At 34.9% G+C, this 23,276-nt stretch overlaps 1 protein-coding gene across 1 annotated transcript in view; it reads left to right on the top strand.

The window, feature by feature from the left end:
• The first annotated feature begins 2,391 nt into the window (after positions 1 to 2,391).
• The window catches only part of CNTLN (centlein), a 247,919-nt gene continuing 227,034 nt past the window's right edge, over positions 2,392 to 23,276 (top strand). Inside the window, exons 1-2 of the mRNA XM_010946034.3 lie at positions 2,392 to 2,910; positions 9,196 to 9,284. Coding sequence (XP_010944336.1) covers positions 2,551 to 2,910; positions 9,196 to 9,284 — 449 coding nt within the window. The 5' untranslated portion in view covers positions 2,392 to 2,550. The remainder of the gene's footprint in view (positions 2,911 to 9,195; positions 9,285 to 23,276) is intronic.

Genomic DNA, 23,276 nt, shown 5'->3' with positions numbered 1-23,276 from the left:
CAGTTACTAGGATGGACATGAGAAAGAAAAGGAAAATAACAAGTTTTGGGGAGGATGCGGAGATATTAGAATTCTCATACATGGTTGATGAGAATGTGAAATGGTACAGCCACTGTGGGAAACAGATGATTCCTTAATAAGTTAAACAGAATTACCATATGATCCAGCAATTCCACTCCCAGGTATATACACAAAATAACTGAAAATAAGTGTTCAAATAATAACCTACATATGAATGTTCATAGTAGCTCTATTCACAATAGGCAAAAGATGGAAACAACCCAAATGCCCACGAGTGGAGAAATGGATAAACAAATTGTGGTATATCTATACAATGGAATATTATTCAGTTATGAAAAAGAATGAAGTACTCATACACACTACAGAATGGATGAAGCTTGAAAACATGCTAATGTTTTCATAGCATACACAAAGGCCCTATACTAAATGGCTCCATTTAGATAAAATATGCAGAATTGGCAAATCTATAGCTACAGAAAGCAGATTGGTAATTATCAGGGGTGGTGTATGGGGAGTAGTGGAAATGGAAAGTGATTGCTTAATAGGTAAGGGGTTTTGGTTTGGGGTAGTGGAAATATTCTGGCACTACATAGTGGTGATGATTGCCTATCATTGTGAATGTACTTAGCTCTGAATTATTCCTTATGTGTAGCCAGTTTTAGTGGCTATAATGGTAAATTTTATGTTATGTGTATTTTAGCACACATACAAAAAATAAAACTAGAAGAAATGTACTTAAGTCATAGATTCAAAACATTATCCTTCTTTTGAATCAAATGTATGTTTATCCACTGTATATAATAGAAGAGACTTCATTATTTTTCAAAATAATTTTTCTATACTCAGATGAAATGATGCTCTTCTGAGTGAATACCAATAGCCATTAAAAATGTGCATTCATATTGATTTTGTACCAAATATGTGAATCATATGATTAGAGTTTCCATAATGTTTAGTCCAATGAAGTCTCATGTGCTATCAGACCTAATGCTCTATTTCAAGTGACGGCTATGGAGTAAGGGTAGTGATCAAAGGCACAAGTTTTAGAGTTAAGTGGATCCATATGCTAGCTTTTCTAATACTAGATGTGGGACTTTAGGCAAGGTGGAGTAATTTCTCAAGTCAGTTTTCTCATTAGTAGAATGGGGATAATAATATTTATTTTACCCTGATGTAAGAATTGAATGAGTACATATATGAAAAATAGTTATCACTGGACTTTGCATACAGTAAATTTTCAAGATGGTAGCTACTTCTAAAACTTATATGTACTTTTTCTAATGGAATCCTTCTATAAAATTTGTGAAGTATTCACCTTCAGTGGGAAGGAAGCCCACTCATCTTGCCTTAGCAGAATTCTTAGTGGGACGGTGTCTTTTCCCTTGCTGACTAGATTTTAGCAGAGTGGTAATTTTAACTAAGTGAAGAGGTCATCAGTGAAAGCGGTCACCTCCCTACTTCCATAGTCCTCCTTTCCCCATCATAGCTCTCCAAGTGTTTTGGAACCCATTCTGCAGAGGAGAGTGTTCTAGCTTTTGGAAAGTAATTCGAGTGCTAGCTCAACGTGTATCTCCTTACTAAACTCATCATGAGTAGGAAGCGTTCAAAGAAAAAGAAATTTAGTGCTTACTTGAAGTTTATAAAGAAAGCAGAAAGGAAGGGGGAAAAAAGAGGAAAAAAAGAAAAGGATGAAAAATAAAGGAAGTTGGTCTTGTTTCTTTAACCACGCCCCAAATTACTAATTTCAAATTGGTCCAAGGACCCAAACTTTCAGGCAGTATGGGTCACATTCCCTCTGATATGCAGCCAACTACATAAAGAAGCTGACATTAAAAACTCTAAGGAAATCATGACTCTTGCAAAACAAAAGACAAAGGGAGCACAAAGGATCATAATTCAAATGGGAAACTTGCCCGATGGTCTCAGCTCAGCACAAGGCTTCCCACATCTTCTCGACATCATTCAGCTGGTTGTCAGCTGTACATAAAGCAGTTTTGCTAAAGGGTGTGAAGAAAACACTTAAGTGTAAAACTTATTCCCTGGTCCTCAAAGGAGCTTACAACAGCGCTGGAGGGATTAGCCCTGTAACTAACACTCCAAGGCGGTCAATGAAACGTGACAAACGAGTTGGCAGGGGGTTGAAGGCGGAAGAATTCACAGTTAGGGATCATTGGGGCTAGGAGCTTGTTAAGGAAGGCTTAAAGAAGTGGGAAGTTAGCTAGGCGCTAAGCGGCGGGTAGGGTTTTAGGTGGGCGGGAAGTCGTGCGGGTTAAAGACTCGAATCCGGCATGCGGGCGTGGCGCGCAGGGCGGACCGGCCTAACTCGTCGGCCCACAGCGCGTGCGCAGCCAACGCTCGCGGCGGGCGCGCGGCCCGCGGGAAGCGGGCCAGGACCCGCGAGCGCGAGACCCCGGGCGCCAAGGCGGGAAAAGGCTCGCGCATGCGCGGCTCGGAGCGTCGGGCTCGCCAGGATGGGGAAGGGGAGGTGGAGTTTCCTTGAGGGAACTTGACCCGTTAGCTGCCGCGGCCATGGCGGCGCGCTCGCCGCCCTCACAGCTGCTTCTGCCCCCTGCGCGACAGTTGGGGCCCCGGTCCCCACGTGTTGGGCGGGGAGCTGTGGCACACGCAGTGCGCAGCGAGGCCTCGGGTCTTGCCTGCGCAGCGCGGGAGGGCGTCGTGGGCAAAAGCGATATACCCTGGCGGGGCGAAGAAGGGTCAGAGGGCCAGCGAGGGCCAGCGGGGACAGCTCCGGCTCAGGCTCCCCTCCTCAGCGCGCCCATGGGGTCCATTCGGCTAGAGGGCATCTCGGTAGAGGAGGCGATGGTGACCCGGACGCAGCTGCTGGAGGAAGAGCTGAGCAGCCTAAAGGAGGAGCTGGCCCTGTGTCAGGTATCGGTGGGGAGGTGCGCCCCTCTCCCTCTGCTTTCTGCTGTGTCGCTGCGCGGTCTTGGGACCCATCCACCTCCTCCCGGCGGCGCTGGGTCCCGGCTCCCACGCCCAGCGCTGCCACTGCTGGGTGCTGGAGGGAGGCGGCCGCGCCCGGTAACCCGACTTGGGGCTCTCGCCCTTCTCCCGACACCGGCCAAGCAGGGCTGGCCTTGGCGCCCCAGGTTTGGTCGTCTTCACTTGTATACCACCGAAGCGCGCAGTCGCACCCCCACCGCCCCAAAGCGCAAGTTCTTTGTCGGGACGGTGGTGATACCTGAGGCAGCAGGAGTGGAGTGCAACCCACGAGTTGAAATGTGGGACAGGAAAGTGTAAACACTTTTATAAAAATAAAACCCATTGATGAAGGAGCCTAGTTTTAATTTCCAAACCCACACTTGTCCTTATTCTTGAGTAGAATTTAAGTTGTTGAAACAGATCAGTAATTTTTAGGGAGTCTCAGGTCTGGAACTTTCACACACAGTAAATGATGCTTGATACTTGTTTATTAACCGCTTAAAACTAATTCCGTACTTCTGGAGTGAGAAATGTCGTTTTCGAGTCATCTTGCCCGTGAAAAGCATTTACTAAATCAGTCGCCTTAACATTACTTTCCTGTTATTTGTAGAGTTTGTGTATACTAAAGATAGCTTTGTTACTCATGTTCAAAAGATTTGATTTTCCTTTAGTTTTGCATCCTTACCACGATCTCTTCTCTGGTATTACCAGAACCTTTGGCAGGGAGTTGACTCAACAATAGATCTTTGAGTCACTCAGTCTTCAAGACAGAACCAGTTAATAAGAACTGATAAACAACAAGGTAACTTTATAAACTAACTCTCATCAGTTTAGGTTAATATAAATTCATGAAATTCTTTCTCATAGTTTGTTCTGTTGGGTTCTTTTGCCCCTTTTGTAGGATTTTGCTGATTGAATCAAGGCTGTAAAAACGGCAGTCTTTTTCAAATTAAGTATGTTTTGGCTTGAACAAGTTGGGGAGGTATTATGTGTCTACCTCCTTTTCATTTTCCATTTTCTGTTCTTAACTCGTTAAGGAGCAAAGGGCTAAAAAAAGACACCAGTGAATTTAAAGCATTTTGTCATCTGCACCCTTCATCTTTGGGTAGTTTAAAGATGTGAATCCATGATAAAGGCCTCTGTTACTTTAAGTCCTACTCTAAGATGCTATTTGCTCGTATCTTCTACACCCTTTCCCCCACTACCGCTCACTTTATATTTCCCACAGTTGTGCCCTTAGCTGGCCAGGGAACTAAGATGTTTACTTTTTATGATTGATTTGAGTAAGGAAATCAGTCTGCTGAAAACAGCCAAGTGACTCCCCTCCCCCAAATCCGTTCAGTATTATATTCTTTACAAATGTGGCTTCAAACGTGGCTTTGGCCTCTGTGACCTTGGACATACATGGACTAGGAAGATGATTGAAGTACTCTAGGAAGATGTAAGAATTGAGATGGTCATAGTTAGCCTAGAACAATGGTTCTTGAGATTTTACAATAGTGACACTGTTAGATGATCATAGGCATTCCAGTAATGCCAGATAAGGTTGGTGGTATCCCATACTATAAAACTTCAGTCAAACCATACTCCTGCTCTTGGGGAAACATGAGGGACATAATAATTGAATTGTTTTGTAAAAAGCATTTAAGTTATTAAACATTCACTTTTACATTAAAAAATATTTTCTCCACTTACTCAGCTAGAAATCATAGTACCTAAGAATACATAGTATTAACCCTATGTTTTCCAAAACTTTCAAAAATTGTACCCCAAAATAAGAAATTCATTTTACGTGTCATCCTAGTAAGTACACACACATACACATACATATAATTTCAGAAGGAATATTTACCCTGTGTGTCATGAACTCTGATACTTTCTTTTAAAATCTATTATTTAAGAAAATGCTGCTATGATCTACTAAATTAATTTCACAACCCAGTAATGGGTCAGATGTACAGTTTGGGAAAAAGAACACTGCTAATTAATTAGTCTCTGGTCATAAGCAGCAGCTTCATTTAAGTTAGTTGGTTTTCCCGCATATTTAACTTACAGGAATTCGATTATGTGTGCTTGGTAAAGAAAAAGAAAGTGATTCCATGTACCATTCCACTCCATTGGAATGACCCAGAATAAGCATGTAATAGAAAACAGTCTCTGTTCCAAGTGTTTCTCTTAGTATGAATATCTTATCCTACTTTATGTGATTGTAATAGTTAAACTTTTTTTCACATGGCTTCAGATTAGCAGGCAACAGAAACGTAATGCTTAGCTGAAAAAAGTGATTAATTTCAATGTGGGAAGAAAAGTTGTCTGGATTGAACATACTGAGGACAGGTTAGCTTACAAAAATAGCTTTTTCCTAAGGAACTTTCAAGGGTACTCCAAATACTAATTTTAAGTCCATGACATTTATGCCTTATTTATTGATGTAGAACCTAACTCCACCATTCTCTTATTTTTGATTATGTATTTCAAGAATGTGGTCTGTTTGTGACCAAGGATGCTGCTATGGCTATGTATACATGCAGATTTATCAACACTGTAGAATATCATATAAGAAAAAAAGTTAAGTATATGTTATATATATATATATATACATACACACACACACACATGAACATGCACACATATGTATGTATATCTCAAAGCATATTTCTTTTTTTTTAGTCACAGCCAAAAATACTAAACATAAGCCAATTTCAGGTAAAATATATTAGGGTATTTAAATGAAATATATATTTATTATTCCAGCTTTCATGATGAAACTAGCTTTCATGAAGCATGTGATGTTGGAATTAAGAGTATATGAGCAGGAAACTCAGCTAGTTATATTTTTCAGTTGACATTTAGGTGTGTTGAAACCTTGTCCTATCATTCACAATGGAAAAAAATTTAGAACATCTTGTATAATTAAAAGTCTCACCGTTGTTAGTAGCTGTATTCTAATAGATGAACCTTTTTGCACAATCATTTTTCATAATAATGATTAAGTAAGGGGCTAGTTTGTGCCATACTTTGTAATTAAACTTTTCATTGTTTTCCCTGAACTCTGATAGGCAAATTATTAGTTTAAATATAGGAAATAGTTTTCATATGTTTGTTGAATTCACTCCTGCTGTATAGGTCAATTGAGGGTCTACTATGTTGGCAGACACTAAAAGAGATGGGAGAGTAAGTACTCTGTGAAAAAGACAGTATTGAGTGTCTGTGTTGGTAAAGTGGATGTTTATTTCCATGCTGTCTAATAAATGAAAGTCAAAACCAATCCATTGCTAAAATAATTTAGACCCAAATCTTCGGGCATTTAGTCAACTCTTTCATTGGCTGAGTTTAATAAACTTTATGAGAAGGAGTAGAATTTTTTAATTTATATTTTAAATTACTCAATTCTGTGGAAGTTCTGTAGTAAGAATAAAGTATTTTATAATGGGTAATATTTAATAATTTTTATTTTTAATTTTTTAAAAAGAGGATTTTTAAGTGCCCAAAGGAAAGGAAAATATAGAAAATATGATTGGCAATAGTTAGTTTCCTCATTTTAATAATCTCCAGGATAGTTTGGAAACTACTGTTTTGGTTTTCTAGCGGGATTTTTTTTTTAAATGTATATAAAGGAGGGTTTTTTTTTAATAGTTGTATAATCCACATTGAAGATAATATAGCAATATAACTAAAAATCTTACAAAACTAATACATAGAATATCCCACAATCCATTTGTAGCATTTTATTGCTCACAATAGAACTTGTTTTTTTCAAGTCAGATATCACTTATAAATTTTAGTATATTTAGGTGACAAAGTATTTCAGGTGAATACCATTCCTTCCGTAAATTAATAACAAAAGATTTTAATAAGTGAATTTTAATAAAGAAATTGGAAATTTGAAAGTCCTCCCCAAAATGACTTCTGGGTATAAGTTATAATTATAAGTTAACAACAGCAAATTGTTTCTGGAGGAGTCTTTTCTTCTGATTGCTTTTTTTATGGCTTCTATCATAAAAACAGCTTAAGAAGAGTTTGTTGTTACTTTTGCTTTGGTGGGGATTGAAGAGGAGATGTGAAATAACCATAACAACAGCAAAAAGAAAGAAAAAAAGCATAAATTAAGATATAAAGGTTTTTCACCAAAATTTATTGATTTTTTACATTGCCCCTCTTGCTGTATTAGAGCTAAGTCGTTTATTAGTAAGTTATACTTTTTTAAGCTGAAATAACTCAGTTATTTTATAAATGTTGAAAACCTGCTCCTTTTTGTGTTTTTAATTATATTAATCCTTCTTGCTTAGTATTTTAGGTAGAAAAGTTGAGGTGAAAAATACATATGAATTTTTACTATTTTCTTTTGAAGCGAGCTGTAAGATAAATTTATAGGTTAACATTGGTTTCAGGGATTTTGTAATTTCATCCACATACCTTTTAAAAAGAGCACATAATGTTACATAGTTTGCTTTTTCCTTCACTGACTTTCAGGTGGGTTATGACATGTGATTTCTTTATTGATGTTTCTTGTTTTTAACTGAAATCATTTTAATGCCCAAATGCTGAATTCTTCTAAAGAATAAAGTATGATATATAAGAATAGTTAGGTATGGGAGTACTTTTCTGTATTCATGGTGTCGAAAGTCTTTAGAAAACAGTCAAACAAAATAAATCCAAGATTTGAGTAATAAAAAAAATATAAAAATTTTAGAAGTAAGTATGGTTAATATATTTCTAATCTTAAGAGTAGAGGCCTTTGTCTAACTTGTAAAGAAAATCCATAAGCCATAAGAAAAAGATAAGTTTGAATATATAAAATTAATAACTACCTTTTTCCCCAAAATTCTCAATCATAAAGCTAAGGAAGCAACAACATACTGGGAAAATAACTAACATTTTTGGTATACATGAGCCCAATATTAAGATTTCCAGTGACACTTATATTTCATTGACAGAACTGAGTCACAAAGCCCATAGACAAGAGAGGTCAGTCTTACAGTAGGACTGCAAAGAGCAGAAATCGTTTCTGTTATTGAGAGGAAGGGGAGAATGGATGATCGAGTTAGATACAGTTAGAGATATCTGCCACACAAGTAAACCAAAACAAATAATCGAACAAATAAAGTATTATAAAATGAAATGTGCTTTAAAAAAAAATTAAGCAGGCTAAGGGGTTACCAGAGACTTGTGGGTTTTGGTGGCTATAAATATAGTAGTTAGGGAGGACTTCTGTTCGCTTGAAAAGGTGACATTTAAACAAAGACCTGAGTGAAGTGAGGTAATGATGTACATGAAAATCTGGTAGATGGTACATGTACAAAGGCCCTGTGCAAATAGAGCAAGAAGGTCCACGTGAATAAGATGGTGAGTGATAGGTGAGGTTGAAGGGGTGTGTATTGGGCCAGGTGATGTGGAGTCATGTAGCCTTAGTAGAGTTTGGATTATTTTCCTAATCTGATGGAAACCCCTTGAAGAATTTTGAGCTGTAAGGAGCCCAGGAGACCATTGTAGCGAGCTATGCAAGAAGTGGAGTTGACTTTTACTAGGATGATGATGGTAGAAGTGTTTAGAATTGGGATATATTTTGTGGGTAAGGCTAATAGGATTTACTAATGGTTTGGGTATAAAATGTGAAGAAAGAGAGCAACCAAGATTGACTCTTAGGTTTTAAGTCTGAACAGTGAGTAGATGGTGGTGTCATTTTCTGAGATGTGGAGAGGGCAGATATATGAGAGTAGGAAATCGACAGTTTTATTTTAGATAAATTAAATTTGAGATGCCTATTAAGATTTGGCAGTTTAGAGGACCTTGAAAAAAAAGATTTCTGCATGATAGTGGGGAGGGAAATCTGACTGGAGGAGGTTATAGAGTGAATGGGAGGTAAGGAAGTGGAGACAATGATTATAGGTAACTCTTTCAAGGAATTTTGCTGAAAAGGGCAGCTGCCAAGTGGAGCAGTAGCTGGAGGACAGTCTTAAATTTAGAAAAAATTTACTTTGATATTCAGTGTTTCAACATTTTGCATCCTCAGATGTCCATAGTATGAATAGTAAAGGTGAATGTAGGTTACCAGTGTAAGAACTTTCTAAAATAAAGCTTTCCTGTTACACTTTTCAGGAATCTGTTTAATAGTTACAGAACTAGGGATCAAGTAATTATGCTTTTTCATTTTTAAATTTAATGCAGTATCTTGTCTTGTCTGCTATAGCAACAAAGCAGTGCACTTAAAATATCTTTTATTTCTTTAAGGCTGATAAAGAATTCGTATGGTCTCTGTGGAAACGTCTCCAGGTGACAAACCCAGATCTCACACAAGCAGTTAGTCTGATTGTGGAAAGGTGAGTTACCAAGTTCTTTTTTCATCAGTATTTAGTTCGTTGAATTTGTTTCTCTTCATTATTAAAATGAAAACTTGGCATTAATCCCCTGAAGAGATTAATTTGATTTCCAAATGAATGTTGAGCATGATACTATAATTATTGAATTTATTTCAAGGTGTGTCAATTCCCTAAGTACAGATAGGCCTTGTCTTTTACTCATATTCTGACATATTTGTGAAGTTTGCAGGTAAGAGATAAAACTATGACTTAGACACCGTTTATTTGTGTATTTTGAGCTATTACTGCTCAACTTTTAAAAACTGGAGAAGTTCCTGTTGTTTGGCTTCCGAGACTGCCCCTGTCGGCATCTTCCTAGAGATGATCCTTCCTAGACGTGGCTCACTTTTCCCCCCAAGATAATTGCAGTCTATACTTGAAAGCCTGGGATGACCTTGCAAGAGTAGAGTAAGTGTTCTGGAATAGGTTGTGAGGTTTCACTTAGCACTCTGTATTACCCTGTAGGGGATGCCCAGTCATTTAACTATAGATCATTGGGCCTCTCCTTGATCATTAGAAACAGTGGAGTGATGCTGGGTACTCCTTATCAAACATTTGGTATACAGTAGTCCCATGACACTTAGGTAGCAATTAAAACACTTGCTTTCCTATTAAATGGATTCCATTACATTTCCTAAATGAGAAGCTAAGCATATGGTTGCATTTTCCTTTTTCTTTATTGGAATTATGATTATATAATCTGAATATCATTTTTGATAACTTGAACTATATTTGCCTTTGGAGTCTCTAGCTCTGGGATCATTCTATTAGTGTCTGGAATTTGACTTTTTAAAAATCTGTGATACATACTTGTGTCTAATTTTACCTCCTTGGTTATTGTGAACTCTTGAAATAGTATAATTAGTTTCCTCTCATGTTCTTGTATGTTTAATTCATCAATAAGTTTTTCCCTTTTAATGATCAGAATTAAGTCTTTTGTTGAAGTACTGTTGTTAGTTCCTCAGTCATTCTTGAGATTAAATGTGATCACTCTCAGTTTCACTGTGTTTTTTAGCAGACTAGATCTTCAGAAGATATATTATTGGGATTTCATTTGTCATTACTGTTATTCTTTCAGTACCCTCCTCTCCTTTTGTGTACATTTTTCAACTTTCTAATTTGTTTATTTTTTAAAGCTTTCTAAAGTTATTATTAATTTTCACTTACTCTTGATTGATATAGAAATAAATAATAAAATATTGTTAGGCCATCTTTTTCATCCTTTAAGACTTTCATTTTTTGTATTTTATAATATACATCTAAAAGTAGATATATGTACAGTTTATAAATAAATAGACACATATATTTTGGGGTGAGTACCCAGAAGCCTTTTGCTCATAAGATACATAATGGAAAATTTTGGATATTACCTCTTTAATCTTGGAGCCATAATCTTCAAAATTTTAATGTGCACAAGATATACTTGGAGAATTAATTAAAATGGAGATGTCTGGAACTTTCCCCTGATCTACTGAATCTGTAGGAGTGAGGCCCAGGAATCTTTAAAATAAGCTTTTCAGGTAATTCTGATGTCCATAGATCATACTATGAGATACCTTGGAACTCAAATTGACTTTTGACATTGGAAACCTATAGTTTGCATTTATAATTTTATAATTATATAAATATTTATTTCCTAGAGAACAATGTAGTGTGTTTGGACCTATTGATAAGGGAAATGGTATGATTAATAAAATATTCTGTGTATCAAAGTCAAATAGAATATCTTTCTTTATGGTTCATTAATTACCCAAATTATGCTACCTAAGTTATTTTATATTTGTGCCTTGGTCTTTCTGGACAAATATTTTCCCCCTGGAATTTCTAACTGCCTTTGTATTCTACTATTTCTTACCATAAAGAATATCAGTGTTCAGACATTTGAATAATGGGCTGAACACATTCTTCCTTGGGCCCTTTGGCTTATGGTATGAATTAGGGCCAGTTGCTTTCTGAACCTACTCATAATGTCATCCTAGGATTTCTTTTGATTGTGCTCCTGAACTAGTTTCAGTTTCTAGGATCCCACATCTTCCTTTTTCTTTTGTTGGGTTATATGTAAAAATTTTTTTCTGAGAAAGGATGCATAAGAGGTCCATGTTTTGACTCCTTACATGCCTGAAAGTATCTTTCTTTTGTCCTTATGCTTGGTTGATATTTTAGCTGTACATTCTATTTTAGCTGTACATAAAATTTTTTAATTTAAATTTTATTAGCCTGGCAAATAAGAAAAGGGGTCCAAAATAGACAATAAATTCAACAATTATCTAAAAAATAGAAGGATGGACTCACAGAGACAAACCTAGAGGAGAAAAATCAAAATCCAAAATCCAAACAGTATCTATAATGGAAGAGAAAGCTGTTCTTTCTGGAAGAGGCCCAGAGAAGCTCTAATTACCGAGTCAGTAAATACAGAGAGCAGAAGTCCACAGAAATCAAGATGACTGACTAAGGAACCATTAACCAAAAAGTTAGGCTTCCCATTCATCCATGTTCACAACAGCTACCTGCAGCATTTGTGTACAGCAAATAGCCCAAAGAAAGAATAAATGGAAAAAATTTTTAAATCTTAAGTCTTGAGATTGAAAGACTCTACCAAGGGCTGAAAAGTTTGAATTTTTAAAAGACTCTAGATGATGTTGAAATTTTACAATATCACATGTAAAGAGAAAATCCTAAAATTTTCTTGTTTATTAGTCCTGCAAATTTAATTTCCTTGCTATTACAAATAAACTCTCACATAGAACATCTTTAGTGTCATAAGAGTATAACCACTGTATTTTACCTTTGAAAGCATAAGGAAACATTACAACTTGAACAGGTAGAAATGATAAACCCTGAAGAAACAGTAATATGGATTTTCATAGAATATCAGTACCTTATGAACTGTAGAAACTTGAATTGTTCAATTTTTCTTTGGATAACTAAAAATGTGTTATAGTGATTTTTGTGACTCAGCCAAGTTTCTGCCTCAGACACAGACTTCATCCTGACTTTTAAAATTAATAATATATTATTTTGTCTATAAAGAACACTATTTTGAGTTTGGAGTAGAACAACAGAAATTGCTATTATTTTGCTTACTAACATTGTGTAAATAATTTTATGGACATATCCAACAATGTACAGTTCTGCATTTTGTGTAGCTTTGCCTTAAGATTCTGAGCTTGTGATCCACCTACAATAACAAAGAATCTCAGGAAGTGACCTTCTATATTTTTTTTGTTGCCACTAATCCATTCAGAGTTCTGCTATAGTTTTTTAATCTGTTTCCCTGTGCATGCGCTCTCTCTTTTTTTACATTTGCTACTAGTTCTGATCTCTTTTGTATTACATACTTTCTGTTCTTTCTTTTCTGTCGTTTAATATATATTTAAATGTCTTAGGACAATGATCTAAGTATGGTCTGTAGACCTGTGTCAATAGCAAACAATAAGGAATGTGTGCCAGAATATAAATCAAACTTATGCCTGCTTCTATGAGAAAGTCTTGTAATTTATACTGCCTTATTTCATAGCAGACCACTAATAACCAAGTCACAGCCCTGCATTTTGAGTAGCACTGCCTTAAGTTTCTGCACTATGGTATGTACCACCTTCACTAGAGATACTCTTAACTTCTGTGAGTGGAATAGAATAAATGATGAAGAGAACCAGAATGGCAGCCTTCAAGGTATCACCAACAATTCTTGAGGCTGTGATTAAGCTTGGGGGAAATGCATCATAAATGTGCTGTTAAATTTAAAGTTTTGGAAGTAATGAAATTAGAAAACTACAGGCATTCCCACTTTCTTTGCTTTATTGATAGAGAAGGGATTTATGGATGGTTTTTATATACTTACGAGCTTTAGGGTCTCTTTTTAGTGATGTAACTAATTCCTTCTCCACCTGTATGTTTTCCTGAGTTGCTGAATTTGATTTACTTTTTACTGTACCTGAGGATGGATGGAGGGAGGTTGTTTCGTGGGAAAGACAGCCTGTAGACTACAAGACATAGAGCAGTAATTTTAAGTGAGTCTACCCAAAACATTTCTAATTGTGGGGGGTTAAGTTCTCTTACACATTTTGGTTTCAATGGATAAAATGACTTTTCATACCTATTACTGATTTGAAATTAGATCAGAAGATGTTAAGTACATTCTCATGTAAATTTCTGGTTTAGTTTATATCTTGAGGATTAGTACTAAAGCATTTGTTTTATTATCATGAGAATTATACTCTCTCTTCCCCCATTTTCAGAAATTACACAAGAGATAAGAGCATAATACAGTGTATTTAAGTTGATGTTAATTGTGTTCTTGTGATTCATTAAATATCATTAAGTAAGCCATATACAGAGACCTCTTAGGCTCATGTGGCTGTATAGCTTCTTAAATACTACTTTCACAACATTTATATGTCAATATAATTATTTGTGTCAGTCTTTTGACTTTCCTATTGAACACTGTGAGGATAAGGACCACATTATACATTTGTTAAAACTGAAGTATAGTCAAGTTTACAATGTTCTGTCAATTTTTGGTGTACAGCATGATGTTTCAGTTGTACATATATGTACATCTATTTCTTTTCATATTCTTTTTTATTATAGGTTACTACAAGACATTGACTATCATTCCCTGTGCTATATAATATAAACTTACTGTTTTTCTATTTTATATATAGTAGTATGTGCAAATCTCGAGCTCTCAATTTATCCCTTCCCACCCTGTTTCCCCACTGGTAACCATAAGTTTTACATGTTTTCCACAGTGCTTAACACAGTCCTTGACTTTAGTGTATAAACACACTGAGTGAATGAATGAGCAAGTGAGCGAATGATATTAAAATAGAGGGTAGTTGAACTAATATCTTAAACATAAGGATAAATAAGTATATTTGTATGTTAAGAAGGTAGTGTTAGGAAATAATCTAAGAAAGTCCTCAAATTTGTTTTGTTTATTTTGTCCAGTATATTAAGTGCATGATTCAGTAAATACTCTTTTAAAAAGTAATGTTGATTTGTTGAAAGGGTCTTTCATTCTTTCACATAAAACATTTGTTAGGTTTAATTTAAGAAGCATAAGACCAGGTCTTGGATTTGACATTGGTATTTGTGAAGGTTCATATTTTTATTTAGGTATTTAACCTCTAATGGACTGGAAATATAGATTTCTAGAAAATTTTCTAAGTTACTTTTAAAAAAGTAATTACTTTGAACATTTAATCACATATGTTATCACAGAGAGAACATCACATCATTAGCTCATGTAGAAAGAAAATTTGAAACTATGACAGCAGGAACTTGAGCAAATATGACAGCTTAAGCATAAGTATTTATCTCTACTTCTTCCTCAAATCTCACTAAAATGGCTGTAAAGGATTTTTAAAAATATATAAGTACCTATGGTTAAAGAGGACAGGAGAAAAGATGATAATGGGCAAGAGCTGTTGGTAAATTTTTGAATGATGGAAAGTGAATTGATAAGTGCTGTCTGACTAAGGAAAATGGAGAAAGTTTGAGCACGTGTTTAATGGTAGAAGGAAGGAAAGGAGAATAAAGCTATTAAAGATCTGATAGAATCTAAAAGGAAAAATGTACCAAAGATATTTAAAGGGGCACTAGAAAGCAAGTAATAAATTTCTTCATTGCCTTTAACAGTTGGTAGTAAGTGAAAAACTCTACAATGAGATAGCACATATATCTTCACAATGATATTAATTTAGTCAACCAAATAGTGAGGTTATTGATAACACAGTGACACATTTCTTAATTCCAGAAGAAACAAAAATTTATATATGAGAGGAAATGTAATTATAGTACACTATGTTGCTCAGCTGTGAACAGTAATTATTATGTATGAAAGTAATATAAACAATTAGTATCCATGGAACTAAAAAGTGGGATATATGAAGATAAGTCAGCATACCCCCCAGAGGTGCTAGAGTAGTCTACTTGGTGGGGGGGATTCACAGAGGGGATCTCTGGTAAGTGTGCATGTACTCCACTGTACTGCATTGTCCTCTTCACTCTGGGGCCGTATAGAGCACTCTGGGAGAATGGCTTTCCTCCCTGTGTGATGAGGAAAGCACTTCTGTTTGATGAGAGGCTGGGAAACACTAGTAAAATATATATTTCTTGCTATCCAAATCTTCACTTCCTGAGTATGGATAGTGAAAACTTGATTAATGATGGTATTGAGTTATTGAAATCTATTTGATTCCTGGGTTTTAGACAGAAAGTAGCAAAAGTTCAGATAGTAAAGGATACAAGCAAAGGATACAAGCCCTCTCATACACACACAATAAAATAGGCTTAAGTATCTTCCTGTGAGCTTTGGATTCAAGTGATACCAGTATTGGGAGAAGATGGGTAAGAAGTAAAAAGATTGTGTCTCAAATTAAAAATTCAAAGACTATGTAAGACAGGAGTGACATCAGTAAGATGGTGAATAGTGAGTCTCAGCCTTCATTGCCCCACAGAAACACTGACTTAATGATGTACCAGTCAAAGTACCTTTATGAGAAGTCTATATTCCAGTTAAGTACCCAAGATGAGTACAAAACCAAAGACACCATATTGAAGCAGGTAAGAAGAGCAATTTCATTCTACCAGCTTTAGTCCCTCCCAAAGCAGACACAGCTTAGCATCAAGAGATTGCCCAGCCTATGACTTCTTCCTTGTGAAAATAGTGGTGGGGAAGAGAGAGTGAGTGTCCATCAAATGTCACTGGCTTTTTGGTACACTGCCTGAGGGGCTAGATTCTGTTTAATCTCACTCAGAGTACTGATGGATCCAGCATAGTTCAGACACTTGGGTCATGTAAGAACAAAGGAAGAGGAACCAGCTGTGCTGTTGCTTGGAACAACTCTTTGGATTGGAAGAAGGCACAGAAACTGGCTTTTTCTCCAGAAGGGAGGGAGAGGAGTCGAGCATTCCTGGCCTCTCATTGTGCTACCTGAGGGACTAGTTTCTGTTTCATCCTGGCAGGGGTGCTAATGAAACTGGCATACCTTGGTGGGGGCAGCTAAAAACAAAGGAAAAGTGATGAGTACTTGCTGTTTGAGAGGCTCCCAGAATCTCTAGCTGGGCTTATTTATGAAGGTCTTTCCTTGTCAAAGCCAGTTCATGATGCTTGGGAGAGAGATGACTATTTCTTTAAATGCACAGATGCTAACCCCAAGGATGAGGAACATCAAGAATCAGGAAAACATTAAACAATCAAAGGGATAAAATGAATCTTCTAGTAACTTACCCTAAAGAAATGGGCATCTATGAATTGCCTGACAAAGATTTCAAAATAATCATCTTTAAGAAGCTCACTGAATTACAAGAAAGCACAGACAACTAAAGGAACCTGCCAACAAAATACTAGCAACCTGAATTAAAAGGATCATACACCATAATCAAGTAGGATTTATCCCTGAGGTGTGAGAATCATTCCATTTTTGCAAATCAATAAATGTAATACCCTATACACAATGAAGGATAAAAATCATATGATTATCTCAATTGATGAAGAAAAAGCATTTGACAGAATTCAGTGTTTCATGATAAAAATCTCTCAAAAAACTAGGTTGTAGTTTGGAATTTACCTCATTGAAATAAAGACCGTATGTGAAAAGCCCACAAGTCACAAATAATACTTAATGATGAAAGATGAAAGCTTTTCCTTTAAGAGCAGGAAGAAGGCAAGGGTGTCTACTCTGTACTTCCGTTCAGCACAGTATTGGAATTCCTAGCCAGAGGAATTAGGCAAGCAAAAGAAATAAGAGGCATCAAATTGTAAAGGAAGGAAATTATCTCTAGAGGTGACATGATTTACATGTAGAAAACCCTAGAGATTCCATAGAAAAACTGTTAGAATAAACAAATTTAGTAGAGTTGCAATATACAAAATCAATATACAAAAATCAGTTGTGTTTCTATACACTAATAAAGAACTATCCTAGAAAGAAATTAAGAAAACAACTCTCCTTACAATATCATCAAAAAGATTAACTTAGGAATAAGCTTAACAAAGAAGGTAAAAGACTTTTGTACACTGAAAACTATAAAACACCAATGAAAGAAATTTAAGTCATTTTAAATTTTAAATTTAATTTAATAAATGGAAGAACATCCTTTGTTCACAGATTGTTCATAGTTCGAAAGACTAAATTTTGTTTAAAAGTCTGTGCTAATAGCTATCTACAGATTTAATGCAATTCCTATCAAAATCCCAAAGGCATTTTTCACAGTAATAGAACAGTCCTAAAATTCATGTGGAACAAAAAAGACCCCAAATATCCAAAGCAATCTTGAGTAAGAGGAATAAAGCTGGAGGGGTCATACTTCAATACAAAATGAATTAAAATCAAATCAAAATGAATTAAAGATTTAAATTTAAGACCTGAAACTGAAAAACCTCTGGAAGAAAACATAGGGGAAAGCTTCATGATATTGGTCTTGGAAATGATTTCATTGATAAAACACCAAAGCACAAGCAACAAAAGCAAAAACAGGCAAATGATACTGCCTCAACATAAAAATCTTGTGCATAGCGAAGGAGGCAGTGAAATGGGAGATGGAATGGGAGAAAATATTTGCAAACCTTGTGTCTGATAATGGGTTAAATATCCAAAATATTTAAGGAAAGCCTGCAGTTCAATAGCAGAAAAACCAAATAACCCAATTTGAAAGTGGACAAAGGACTTGAATAGACATTTCTCCAAATGTGATATACATGAGGCCAATAAATACTTGAAAATATGTTCAAAATCATGCTCAAAATCACTAATCAAGAGGGAAATGCAAATCATATGGCTATTATAAATTCTGTTTTTAAGCGAAAGATGACAAGTGTTGGCAAGGATGTAGAGAAATTGGAAACTGCGAACTTGTGGTGGGAATGTAAAATGGTGCAGCCATTACGGAGAACTGTATGGAGGTTCATGAAAGAATTAGAAATAGAACTAACATGATTCAGCAATCCCACTTGTGGGTATATATCTGAAGGAAATGGAAGCATGATCTCAAAGAGATACTGCACTCCTATGTTCATTGCAGTATTACTCACAATGGGCAAAATCTGGAAACAACATAAATGTTCATTGATGGATGAATAAAGAAAATGTGTATGTATATGGAATGGAATATTATTTAGCCTTAAAAGGAAATCCTGCAACAACAACGTGGATGAACTTGGAGGACATTATGCTGAGTAAAGTAAGATAGTCATAGAAGGATAAATACTGCATGACTCCCACTTATATGAAGTATCTAGAATAGTCAAATTCATAGAAACAGAGTACAACTGTATTCTGTCCCTCTACCCTGCCCCGGGCCCGGTCTGATGGAGAGGAAATGTGAGAAATCTTGTTCAATGGGTATAAAGTTTCAGTTATGCAAGATCAATAAATTCTAGAGATCTGCTGTACAGTATTGTGCCTGTAGTTAACAATACTGTATTGTCCGCTCAAAATTTCTTAAGAGGTTAGATTTCATGTTAACATTTTCTTACTAAAATAAAAAATTTAATATACACAAGGAGAAACAGAAAAAAAAGGTTCTTCATTTTATTAAATGAATTTTAACAACAAAAATAAGTATAAATATATATAACTTAAAGAGGACATTTATGGGTGGTGATGAGTACTGTTTTTTTGTTTATGTCTTATTACTATGATTGAAAAAGTAACATGTATAACTTGAATAAAAATAGATAAAAATATGTGACTATTCATTTGGATTCTGAATGTGTTGATTTATTAATTTGAAAGTGGTGTATGTTAGCATAGTGTAGCAGAATTTTAGGCCTTTTATTATTTTGCAAACTTAAGTTACTTGTTGGATAAATACCCTGTATTAAGCAACATTTATTAACCACAAATATTTATTTCATTATACTTTGTATACCATTTATTTTAAAGACATTTTTCCTGCTTTGTTTTCTGTATTTGAAACCTGAGAGGTCTAAAGCCTTATTGAATAATTATGATGGGGGGTATGGGGAGTGGTAGGGCAGGATACTCAATTCTGAGGTTTTGTATTAGCTCTAGTGGGGGTAACAATTTTACAAGAAGATCATATCCATTTCGGACACGAAATTATGGAAAATTTGATCACTGGTCATAGTCTGCAGCCAGTTTTCACATTTACCTGGGTATTGTGTGACCATTCTTCCCCTTCTGTGCCATAGTTGTCTTTACTAATTGTTCAGTACTCTCTTTTTTATTGAGTCCTGAATTAAAATAGCATTCCAGTCAGCCCTCTGCTAGGACTTTGCACAGGTGAGAAAGCCTGTTTGCCATATCTGCTCTAGAGCTTTTTTCAGTTGGACATAATTATGTGACTTATAATGGAAGGATCCCAGCTGGAATAGGTCCAACATCTATAATATTGATGTAGTTACTTATAAAGTCAAGTGAAATAGGTCATTAATTGTTACTTGAGGGTCTTTGTCTTCAAATTATCTTGACTTCGCCAATGTGTGGGCTGTTGTATACCAGAATTTTCGCAGTCAAGTGAAGGCCTTCAAGTCCTAGTGTTGGGAATTATCATTTAGGGTTTTTGTTGTTGTTGTTAGGGGAGTTATATAATAAATTTATAATTAGTAAACAAACTCAAAAGTTTTAAAACTGTCTGTAAGTCTAAACTATATTATACTCATGAATGGCAGGCACATCCATTCTGTCATCTGGGAATATCCACTGAGCAATCATCATTCTTTTAACAAATTATAGTTTTATAAGTTTACTCAGGAGAGTATAAACCAAGTAAAGAGGGGTAATCAAAAACACTGGGTAGGATGTAGTATTTTATTAGACTTTTCAAAACTATCTTATAGCAATAAAATCATTTTATGAACAAATATTTCTTTTTTAAAAAAATAAGAAAATGCATATAAATGCTGAAATAAAATCTCAAGCAGTAGAGAATCCAAACAATTATGATAACTTTAAAATGTTCGCATGAGACCACAACAATAATCTTTGGCCACTCAGTAACATCGATAAAGACTTCCCTATTTCTTTCAGTGTCTTTGGTAAATTTTCATGTTATTATCAAGAATAAATGTTTCAAAGGAAAATGAACTAGATGTAATTATATATAAACAATGCTGAGATCAATAGCATTTAAAGTAGTTGGGAAGTAAACTGAACATGAAATACACTTCTGCATCTGCTTATTTTAAAATACCTGGAGGCCTTGTTTTATCCCAAAGGCATTTCTAATTTGCATAGCAAAGATAATATTATTTATATTTTCCTTTAATATTCAGATATGTTTATTTTCACCAGATAAGAAATGCACCTAACATGTGAAAGCTAGTATCTAAATCTGTGCTTAAGAACCAGTCAGGTGTAAAGTAAGTAACTTCTGGTTGAAATGGAAAAATAGTGAACTTTTTGAAGTTCTACATTGAGGTCATGAAATAATCTCATTTGTGACAGCATATGAAAGACAACACATGATCCCAAATGATCATCTCATACTTTGGATTAAACTGAGTTTCTGTAGAATTAATATTATAAGTAATTTGAAAAATAGGTTTTTTGAAATATCTTTAGAATGTGCTGGTGATTTCACCAACAAAATGATCTAGGAACCATAAGTGAATTTTATTACTTGAAAAAATTATCAAGTATATATGTATGTATAAATAAAACTCTTGCTATTTTGGAATTTGAATTTTAAATTATATAAACATGAATATTTATTATGTATGACATTTTTATAATATTCAATAAATTTAAAACATTTTAATTTTAATAGTTAAAATAAAAAAGCAATTAAATACAATACGTATGATAACCGATGATTTCAAAATTTCACTTTATGTGTAAGACAAGTTGGTTTTCAAGAGTGAACATTAATGGAGGAAGAAATATTATGAAAAGATAAAATGAGATAATCTTCCAGTTGTACATATGGATAGTTGTGAAGTAGGAAGTTGCTTTTGAAATTGTGAATTGTGTTTGGGGAGAAGTACAGTGTTTCTACTAAGATCGTGAACACAGCTACTATTGGAATTATGCATTGGCTTCATTAGGTTCAACACTGCCATTTTAGCAGAATTCCTACCATGATAGTTGGTATTGCAAGATTAATTCATTAAAACAACCATAGCAATACACAATACATATCAGTAACGATGCCCATAAAATAACTGCCCTCCCCAAATAAGCATTTGTTTTTTCACAACATGGTAGGCTTTGAGGATCTCTTAGGTAAATATTTGAAATGGTAAAGTGTCCATAATTCTTTTTTAAAGAATTGTAGACTTGAGTGAAATATAATATAACAAATCTTATATAACTATATTGTATCCTCCAGTTAAATCTGATAATTTTATCAAAGCTTTGGCCAAGTAACATTAAATTCACTTGTTCTTGAAGTCTAAGTCAAATATTCTCGCTAATTTTTTCTTTGTTGGGATCCTTAATGTAAGCAGATAAAAATGTTGCCATTCTAGTGGAATTTTCTCTTGAAATTTGTGTTCTGGTGAAAAAATTTTAAAATATTTACCGTTTATATTCCAAGATGAAGTAAATACTTTAATTTTCCAAGGAAGTTATCAAAATTTATTGCAGTGGATAGTATGCTTATAGGATATGAGTTCATCAAAAGGAAATCAAAACTTCATTGACTTATGATACATGTTCACTATTGTATTAGAAACTGGATGGTTAGAAACAAAACATAACTTTTGCCCTTAAAGTGTTATTAAAAATATTAAATTAACTAGCTTGCTGGCACACCAGTGTTGTAAAATTCATAACTAATCACCACAGTAAATTGTGTTTCCTTTTTAATTGTCCTTTGGCTCAGGTTTTCCTATGAAAATTAATTTTAAATATGTGCTCAGTGTTTTTTCTTTTAGTTTACTTTTTCATGTTACATAAGATCCCTTGATTTGTGGGATTTACTTCAGGTGTGGATGATTTGCAAGGTCTAATCTAAAGATTGTCCAGAACAGTGAAGTGGCTTCAGCAATCAAGAAGGTAGAGGAGGATGCACAGCAGGTGGGAAGAGCTTTGCTACGCCTTGCAGGTTTCACATGCTAGAGATGCTTTTCTTCCATCTCTGCTTTTTGAAATATTTTTCCTTATTTCTTAGAATAATATTTGCAAATGATACGACCAACAAGGGCTTAATTTCCAAAATATACAAAGAACTCATACAACTCAATGTCTAAAAAACAAACAACCCAATCAAAGAGTAGGCAGAAGATGTAAATAGATATTTCTTCAGAGAAGACATGCAGATGGCCGACAGGCACATGAAAAGGTGCTCAACATTGCTAATTATTAGAGAAATGCAAATTAAAACCACAATGGGTATCACCTCACACTGATCAGTATGGCTATCATGAAAAAGTCTATAAATAGTAAATATTGACAAGGATATGTAGAAAAGGGAACCCTTACACTGTTAGTGGAATGTTAATTGGTGGAACCACTATGAAAAACAGTATGGAGATTCCCTAAAAAACTAAAAATAAGAGTTATCATATGATCCAGAAATTCCACTCCTGGGCATATATCTGGAAAAGACAAAAACTCTATAATTTGAAATAGTACATGTACCCAGTATTCATAGCAACACTATTTATGACGCTATTTAGCCAAGACACAGGAACAACCTAAGTGCCCATTAACAGATGATTGATTTAAGAAAATGTGGTGTATGCATAGAATGGAATATTACTCAGCCATAAAAAAGAATGAAATTTTGCCGTTTGCAGCCACATGCATGGACCTAGAGAATATTAAACTTAGTGAAGTAAGTCAGATGGAGAAAGACAAATACTATATGATAACACTTATATGTGGAATCTGAAAACAATACAAGTGAATCTATATATAATACAGAAACAGACTCACAGACATAGAAAACTAACTTATGGTCACTGAAAGGGATTGGGAAGGAATAAGGGGCAAATTAGGAGAATGAGTTTAACAGATACACACTATTATACATAAAATAGAT

The sequence above is a fragment of the Camelus bactrianus genome, chromosome 4, assembly GCF_048773025.1.
Source record: "Camelus bactrianus isolate YW-2024 breed Bactrian camel chromosome 4, ASM4877302v1, whole genome shotgun sequence".
Taxonomy (NCBI): domain Eukaryota; kingdom Metazoa; phylum Chordata; class Mammalia; order Artiodactyla; family Camelidae; genus Camelus; species Camelus bactrianus.
This window is presented reverse-complemented; position numbering and strand designations above follow the sequence as displayed.